The sequence below is a fragment of the Dendrobium catenatum genome, unplaced genomic scaffold (assembly GCF_001605985.2).
Source record: "Dendrobium catenatum unplaced genomic scaffold, ASM160598v2 fragScaff_scaffold_1470, whole genome shotgun sequence".
Lineage (NCBI taxonomy): Eukaryota > Viridiplantae > Streptophyta > Magnoliopsida > Asparagales > Orchidaceae > Dendrobium > Dendrobium catenatum.
The window spans coordinates 1864349-1873728 of NW_021319932.1; the positions used below are offsets into that span (position 1 = coordinate 1864349).

The following is a 9380-nucleotide window of genomic DNA, read 5'->3' on the forward strand; positions in this document are numbered from 1 at the left end:
AGAAGAATTTAAGTTTTCTGGGGGGGAAAAAAAAAAGTAAAAAAAACAAAAAATAAAAAATAAAAAAAAAAATAAAAAATAGGAGATATAAAAAAAAAAAATAAAGAATATAATAAAAAAAATAAAAAAAAAAAAATGAAAAAAAAAAAAAAACAAAAAAGAAAATGGAATGGGAAAATGTGAACAAATGGAAAAAATAATGTGGGGAGGTTGATATATATAAAGCCCCGGAGCTGTTTCTCTGGCCCTCGCCACACCCCAACCCCCGAAAAAAATTGCTTCAGCTCTCTGTTCGCGAAATCGAAGGCATCCCGCACGGTCGGCCATCCTTCCCGCCGGCCTCTCCCGCGGCGCCTCCTCTCTCGGCGAAGTTGAAGTTTCCGCGCCTTGTAGGAGAAGTCCACAGACGATTTTAGGTTTTTTTTTTTGACTTTTGGTTAGATTTTTTGAAGTGAAAGAAATTCTAGGTTTTAAGATTTTTTGAAATTGTTTGTTGTGATTTTCGATTTCTTTCATTAGGGGATCATTGGTAAGAGGCAAGGAAAAGGGGTCTTCCGTCCATGCGGAGGGACCCTTCTTGGGAAAAAATAGTTACAATGTTGACATTGCCGGCGGAGAGAAGAGCTATGTTTATTTGAAATGTAATTTTGCGATAAAGTGGTGAAGGGAGGTGTTACCCGCATAAGGAACATCTTCATTACTCGCACAAAAATGTAGCACCCTTGCAATGTGACTGGAAAAGGTGAAGGAGGAAATTAGTGCTTATATGAAAAGAAAGTACCACGGTAAACACTTGCAACAGGAGCAATTTGATGATAGGGTCGAACATGACGCTTATTTTGGGAGCGAGAGTGGAAAGGGATCTTCCTCCACTATACATAACAGAGGTGCACGACGTCCTATGAATCAGTATATGACTAATCCAGAAGAGGATAGAGGACAAGCACAAATGATGCCTGCGGTCGGTACTAGAGTTTTGTTGAACTAATATTTCGTGATTTTGTACTTTGGGACATGATTTTATTGCATCTATTTTCTTATTTTCCACTATTTTCATATATCATTTAGATGTTTTTATTGTAAGGTACAATATTGCTATTATTTTTCTGCTAAAACCCTTAATTTTTCATTTATGCAATTCTGTGTCCATGAGGCTTATGACTCAGACCGCCTCTCGAGGTTTACGCCTCGCCTCACAGACAAAAACCGCCTCGAGGCTTAATTATGCAATTTTAAACCTTGCTTGTCTTCACAAACAATGAGAACCTGAAGAGTTCGGTCCTTGCACTTATGCCCCGGCATGTACTTCTCATCATATCTGAAGCACAACCCCTTTACCCTCTTCTCCTGCATCTCCTTCTCTGTCAGCCTCTTGAAATTTTTCCCACTCCCTCCTCCTACTGGCTTCTCCCAGGTGGTCTCATTAATGTTGCCTGATGCAGGCCCCTTGGGTGCTAGAAGAGTGGTCATCGTCCTGTAAGAGCCTCCTGAGCAGTTTCCTCGAGCCCCTCTTTCAGACTTCTTATAGTCTTCCACCAACTGGGCCAATTCCATGGCCTTGCCTAGATTCTTTGGCTCCAACACTCTGACTGTTGTTCTTATCTCCGTTTTCAGCCCCTTCATGAAATGCCCTTCCAGGGCTGACTCCGAGATATGATCCAGCCTACTAGCCAGATACTCAAAGCTATCCTGGTAATCTGTCACCGTGCCTTCCTGGGTAAGGGCAAAGAATTGCTCATAGAAGTCTCCTCCCTCATCTGCTCGGAAATGCTCTAATAAGTATTCTTTGAACTCCCGCTAGCTTCGGATAGGCTCCCGTCTGTCACGCCACTGATACCAGGCTAAGGCTTTTCCCTCTGCTGTCAATTTCTCCTCCTCCGTCAGCCCATTGACAGCAAAATATCGCTCCACCTTATAAATCCACCCATGGCCATCCTCACCCTAAAAAATGAGCATCTTCAGCTTCCTCACCTTTGGATCTCCTCCGTTTCCCCGGTATCCTCCATAACCTCCCATTCCTCTCAGGGGAAGAGTTCTGCAAGTGTCCCGATCATCCCCTCCGACGATTATACTTGCATCCCTCTTCATACTCTCCTCTTCTCCCTTCAAAATCATCACCTCGATGCTAAATTCCTTCAAACTCAACACCTCGACGATGACGTTCCTCCCTTCTTCCTTCAAAAATAGCCCCTCGACGCTGAATTCTTTCGTATTCAGCACCTCAGCGATGAAATTCTTCCCTCCCCCCTTCAAAATCAGCACCTCAACGCAGGATTCTTTCAAATTCAGCACCTCGACGATTGAATTCATCCTCCTTCCGACAAAATCAACCTCCCGTTAGTCGTATCCCCTACTCATCTCTTTTCTAGAAAGCGATTCTAGAGGGGGCATGTCATTCTCCTCCTCCATGATTTCCACCTCCGAATTCCTCCACCCCCGTAACGGGTTCGGATTTCCTCCCATTCCATGGTTGTCGGTGGTCTCTCATACTTCCGATGTCACCGGATTGATCTTCATTTCAAGTAATTTCTTCATCATTTTTTCTATCAAGGTGAACTTCCCCTCCAACCTTTCATTGTTGGAGGTGATTTAATTTTGAAAATCGAAAAATCTTCGCTCTAAATCGGATTTCAATTGTCCGATTTTGCCTTCCAAGACTTCTAACTTCATCCCGGTCATCATTCTTCCCAAGAATCACAAAGATCTTTTTTTTTCCGGAAATGAAAATCCCGCTGAAATTTCAGGATGTCAGCCGCCAACGGTACCAAAAACGATGCTTTGATACCAGTTTGATAGGAAATACTTGAGTTCGCAAGTAACCCTAAGGTAATACTTGAGTTTGCAAGTAACACTAACCCAAATCAGAGATCAAACAACAAAGATACTGCTATCCAGAACAAAAAACAGCAGAAATCTGCTGTTTACAGTAGAAAGACAGCACCAATCCAGAAAAATTCTGAGAGAAAACTCAAAGGAAAGCTTGTATTCCACTAGACGATGAATAAAATAGCAAGATACAATTGATCCTCAATTCGAGAGGATGATCGATCTCTCCCAAATCTCTAGATGCCGCTAGAGCCCAAAGAAAACCCAAATCTAAGAGATCTCAAATTTCAGCCAAATTCAAGATGACCAACCCTAGGAAAACAAAGTATTTAATGCATACAAATCAAAAGGAAATCCCTAAACAATCCCTACATTCAATTTCCCTCCTAGAATCCATTCAAAAACCTTCCTAAAATGAGCTCTCAGACATCGCGTGCGTGCGGCTGACGAAAGAGGCGGAGATGTTCCAGGTCCCGCGTGGACCGGCTAGACCGGTCTAACAAATTGCTAAGATCCTAATATAGTTTGTAGAATAAAAATTAAATTTACAGCTTTGCTACTACTTATGTGCTTCTTATGTGTGTGGTTTTGCAACTTCTTGTGGTTGGGAAAAATTCAGCAACTATCAAGCAACAGCTCATTCAATTCAGAGACCAATCATGGTAAATATGAGAATGCTACAACTTTATATTAGTTGAAACATTATAATAATAGAAGTTATGATATCAAACATAACAAGGATGATACCAAAAACCTTTGTTATCTTACAGAGACATTGATTGATTGAACCAAGCAAGTACAAGGCCATCTTTGAATGACTAGCAGATACAATAAGATAAGAACCAAAATGAAATAAATTAACACATAATTTACTCGAAGGGACATTTCCTATCCAGTTTGTAACAGCTGCTTAGTTGAGAAGGAGGTTGGTCGAAAAACTAGGAGGGCTCTAATAAGTAAATCCAAGGTTTTTCCTTGGGTGCATGCTCATACAAACTAGCAAACACAAGAACTGCTTCGTCAAACATGGAAACATAGTGGTTCTTCAGCTTTTCCAAAGAGGAAACTTGTTGCTGACTAAAGAATATCCAACCAAAGTGAAATACAAGAAAACAAACATAAGATTAGTCCAGTCATAAATCACTTAACAAAAAATTCATAATTAAGTATCATTAACACACATCGAAGTTCGGTAACATTCAGCTCAAGCACCAAGATCAACGTGCAACATCATTGGATAGATGAGGAGTCCAGCAGCATCTTTACTTCGCCACTCAATTGTATCTTAAAGCACTAACAAACTAAGAAAATGCCTTCACAAGATGGGCATGGGCAATCTATCAAATTTTTGTATTATGAGTATTTGCGGTTCTATGAATACATTAGATCCTAAAAAAATAGATTGATTCCAATGTTCATTGACCATCAGCCAACAGTTACATCAAATCAAATCAAAATTTTCTAAACTTATCACTTGCACATCCAATATCTATTCAACCATCAAGAACCATACATCCAAATGGAAAAAATAATTTTAAAAAAAGGGTATTCACATACATACCACACAATTTTTAACATATCTAGCACCCAATCTATGATATTTACTCATATTACGCTTTAGCATCTCAATCACATAAAAAAAATGCATAAAAAATGCATTTCACTTAAGAAAAGTTAATATTATTGGTGCTTTTTATGTGTTTTAAACATTCCTAAATCCCCCAATAAAACATAACACATAAAGGATCTAAGCATTCATGTCAACCAACAAAATAGCAAAAGCTTTCTACCATCATCCTACACAAGTACTACATAAAGAATTTGGATATTAGTCAGATAATAGTTTGTTTATAATTTTGAATGTTTTATTATATACTTTTTATTATCCCTTTCAACCATACACTTGATTGTCAAATTCTGGCCAATGTTTAATGTTCATGTTATTAGATCTTGGAGTTATAATACAAATATGTGATTATGAACTTTGAATTTTGGAATTAATTTCTTTTATACATAATTTTTTTAATCATAGTTTTTTACTTCGAATAATAAAAATATAAAATTTATGGGGCTTAAGAGTTATGCCTTGAGCAAAATGATACTTGCTGCAAGCAAAAAAATTACCGAAGAAAGTGTACATAGAATTGTCCAAAGAATACTGAGGCTCAAGTTCAACTAAATCATAGTAACTAAAAAGGGAGAAACCATACCTGGAAAGTTAGCTTCCTGGAAGAACCTGATGGGCTTAGGGATATCATATCCTTCAACCGTAATATCCCGCCTTCTGCGGTAGAGCGTCGCCTCCTGCTCCGACATGGCCTTAACGGAAGGGCTCTCGACATAGAAGTCTTTCTCAAACGGTATGAGCCCATGAAAGTTCTGCTTAGGCAGCACAATGTTGTCCAGATCATCCCTAGGTTTGCTAAAATCCCTCTTTTCACTACTAAAACCACGACCACCAAACCCGCCACCTCGCCCCCTGGTACCAAAATCCCTGCCTCCTCCTCTTCGTGCTGCTCCCCCTCTTCCTCCTGATCCTCCTCTTCCTCCTGATCCTCCTCTTCCTCCTCCTGCTCTGACTCCCCGGCTAACTTCAACCCCCCTTCCTCCACGGCCCCCAACCTCATGCCCTCTGCCACGGCCCGCGACCTCATGCCCTCTACCACGGCCCCCAAACTGATGCCCTCTGCCACGGCCCCCGAACTCATGCCCTCTGCCACGGCCCCCGACCTCATGTCCTCTGCCACCTCCACTCACAGAATCAACCCCTCTCTCCCCCCCTGGTCCAGAGCCGCCACCATAGGGAGGTATCAATGGTATATTTGAACCACCGGCTGGGAAGGGTTGAGTGGGAGGAGGGTAGAACGTACCATGAAAACCGGCAGGGTTCACCGACGGAGCGGTGAAATGCGGTGCTTGGAGCAAGTCACTGCATTTTAAAATCGACGTCAAGAGAATATAAACGAGCAATTAGAAGAAAAAAATCAGAAATGTTCTGTGGAAAAGAAGGTATAAGGAGGGCGGAGAATATTGGACCTTCTTCTCTCCCTGTATGAATATGGATCGGCGTATCTAGAGTCGAACGGATTCATCCTTGTCACCGCCGGTACAAGCTAAGCGAGCGTTCTTCGGGCCTCCGCCGCCGGCAAGGTGCGGTCTCCAGAAACTTTCTAGGGCTCCCAGATTCGAGTAGCAGGAACAACCCCGTCCTCTTCCGCGCTATGAAATTTCTACTAAACTTTAGGTGTTCCTTTTGGGAAAAATTGGCTGACAATTTTGTATGAAAATGAATTATTTATTTAGTTTATTATGTTTATTTAAAAATATATTTAATAATTTCAAAATTAATTATAAATATGATAAGAAAATTTTGAAATTAATTTCTTATTTTGGTTAAATTTTAAATAAATATCCATTATAAACTGATATATAATTATTCTGATATAATTTTAGTTAATATTTATTCATTAATTTCCTTCCATCTCTTCCTCCATTATTCTCTTCCTTTTTATCAAAACAAACTTAAATGAATCTCTTCAAATTAGGTAATATAATTTTACTCCAAATTTTTTCTAAATGTTCCAATAAAATCCTTCAAAAATTTAAATGAATATCTTCTCTTAATGTTTCTCCCAACTCAAACATATATAATAAATATTTGAAATAAATAAATAAATATACGATGAGCGTCCCAATATCAAATTTTGATAGAATTATTTATTTTCATCTCTTAATTAATCAACACGAGCTTTTATAAATTCATTAAAATAAGTTAATCCATTAGAAGTAACTAAAAAACATATACATCAAAATATAAAATTATTCATCCCTCAAATTTCATGTATAATAGCTAAGAATTCAATCCATATACTCACTAGTCTATCTTTTAACTCTTGGCTATAAAAGAATAAAATTATAAAAAAAAAAAAAAAAACTTAAATCCTAAATTTGGCCTCACTCCATGGATTTCGACTCCTTCATGAAAATAAGCAAAACTACATAGTGAGCTAACAACATAGTAGGCTATCAGAACCTACAACTGAAACAAATATAAGACAATAGAAATAGTATGCATATAATCTTTCAATCACTATCAGTATAAACATATGTGTACAGTATTAAATGATCAATGAAACAATATGCTATATGATCAATAAACATCAATACAATTGTATATCTTAAGAGCAGTGATAAGTAATAGGTAATCATATATAATTGGTTAATAAACCCTGTCATTTTTATACCCATTAGCTTTAGAATATATATATATATACTAGTTAAATGCCCGTGCATATGGTGCACGTTAATAAAATTTTAAAAAATAAAAAAGATATAAATATAATTTAAAATTAATTTATGATATGCTATATGATTAATACTCAAGTATTTATAAAAATTACATGTAACTTTTTATATCAACTTTTTTTTTTCATTCTTCCATATAATAGTTCTAAAAACTTGTACTTATCACAAATTCCTTTCACTTAAAAGGTAATTAAAAAAAACAAACTTAAAATTTTATAAATTTAATAGGTTATGCAATTTAGATGATGCAGCTAGAAATCGTTATTGATTTTAAACCATTCAAACACATTCGAAATCCCTAACATGTATTCATTTTAATTTTACATAGAAAATGAATTAAAAAAAAATCATCGTGTTCTAATTGTGTTTGCTATATATCTACAAATAATAAAATAAAGCCTATGTGTGGAAAAGATTAGTTATTTGTTGGCAAGAATAGAGTGGAAGTTGAGGATGGTTTGTGCATCTTCAGGTGAAAACTTGGCCCTATTAATATCTGACATCAAGTAGTTGGTCCATCTCAAACTACAGCTATTCCCACATCTATTAAATCCTACAAGTGAGCAATAACAAACTTTCTTGATAAATGCTCATAATTCATACAAAATGATTGATACTATAAAGAGAAAATGAGGAAGAATACAATACCAACATGCTTAAAAAGAGCTCTCAAACTGCAATGGCCATGCTTCTGGATGTAATGAACCAACTTATGATCTTCTTCAAGTGTCCAAGGGCCATTCTTAAGGTCATTATCATCACAATAAGGTGATCTTCCCATGAGAAGAGAGTAGAGAATGATGTAGAGAGTAATGGAGTTGGAGAAAAAAAAAAGGATAGTTGGTTATATCACTTATTTATATGGTTAATTTATACACATCTCAAGGCATGGGACCACCATCTTAATTTGGAAAGAAATTATCACCAGATTAAAAACAAACCCTCAACCTTTTTCATCCGGGCTTGGGACCGGCATCGGCTGTTTTAAAAAATTTTGATATAATATTACCTCTAAATAATATGTTGGATATGTAGTGTGAGTCTCGGTATAAAAATTGATACTACAAAAAACAGAATATATTTAAGATATGTCAATTGGTTGAAGTTATAGTCAATTAATTTAAAGTAGATGTACACATGGAGAAGTTTCATTTATAAAATTTCTGACTATTGTTTGACATTTATAGTATCAGTTATAAATAAGATGCATATTCCATTTGATTGAGAAATGCCAAACTGCCAGCATGCAAAAGTGAAAAATATATTCCAATATTTATAATAAACTTTGATTACCAAGTAAATACAACTTAAACATCCCACAAAATATGAATATAGATGAAAGATGGAATTAAAAATTAATCAAAAAATGAAATGCAAAATAAAACATAAAATAACACGCTTAAATGAGATAACTAAATATCTAAAAAATATATTTTAAAAACAAAACTTAAAACAAAGATTGTTGAGATGTAATTAAAAATATACCAATTCAATTAAAATCAAATTCTATAAAAGATCATACTATCAACCTACAATGATGGGAGATCTGCATCTGAAATAACTTCACAAAGGATGTGTTCCTATTCTTGAATGTTTTGATTCATTTCACCTGATAAATTCTCTTGTCCCTGAAATTCAGCAATCTTTGGATAATAAGCTCTAGCAACAGGAACTTATTTCCTGTAGCATCTTTCATTGCCTCTTTATGTTCCTTCGACCAAAGGCAGCAACTCCCAAATTGAAGCTCACAAGAACTCTCAGATCCATATAGATTTGAACACTTATAAAGATTTGCAACAATTCTGTCACCTGGCTGACAGAAGAAAAATTATATGAACCATGACATATTATTATTTTTGCAAGATACGCCTTAATTTTGAACCATCTCAGATTTAGAACCAAGAAAAAATGCAAAATTAATACAAATCAATATTTGGTGATGAAAGATTGAATTAAAAACTAATAAAAAATGGAATGCAAACTTAAATATACAATAACATGTTTAAATGAGATAACAAAATATCTAAAATAAGATACAGTTTTTCTAACTTCAATTGTAGTTGTTTATTTAAAATTCCTTAAACTACAATTATTAACTTGGTTATTGCTAGTCATATATTTGGTTGCATATCTCTGAAATTCATTCAAGCGGCTCGTTTTGTATACACAACAAAAGAAAATATTCATTTTTTGGACTCACTTAGATCCACATTCAACAATTATATGAATCCTTAAATTGAGAAAAAACT

General features: G+C 36.0%; 1 protein-coding gene across 2 annotated transcripts in view; it reads right to left on the reverse strand.

Annotated features, from left to right (window-relative positions):
* LOC110110448 (DEAD-box ATP-dependent RNA helicase 20) overlaps positions 1-6085 on the reverse strand; it is a 29871-nt gene extending 23786 nt beyond the window's left edge. Inside the window, exons 1-2 of one of the 2 annotated variants that reach the window (XM_020841934.2) lie at positions 5863-6084; positions 5037-5755 (exon numbers count right to left, since the gene is read on the reverse strand). In XM_020841934.2, the coding sequence (XP_020697593.1) occupies positions 5037-5755; positions 5863-5918 (775 nt within the window). In that variant the 5' untranslated portion in view covers positions 5919-6084. Of the gene's footprint in view, positions 1-5036; positions 5756-5862 lie in introns of both variants that reach the window. The other variant, XM_028700235.1, reaches the window with a different exon arrangement.
* Positions 6086-9380: the final 3295 nt, after the last annotated feature.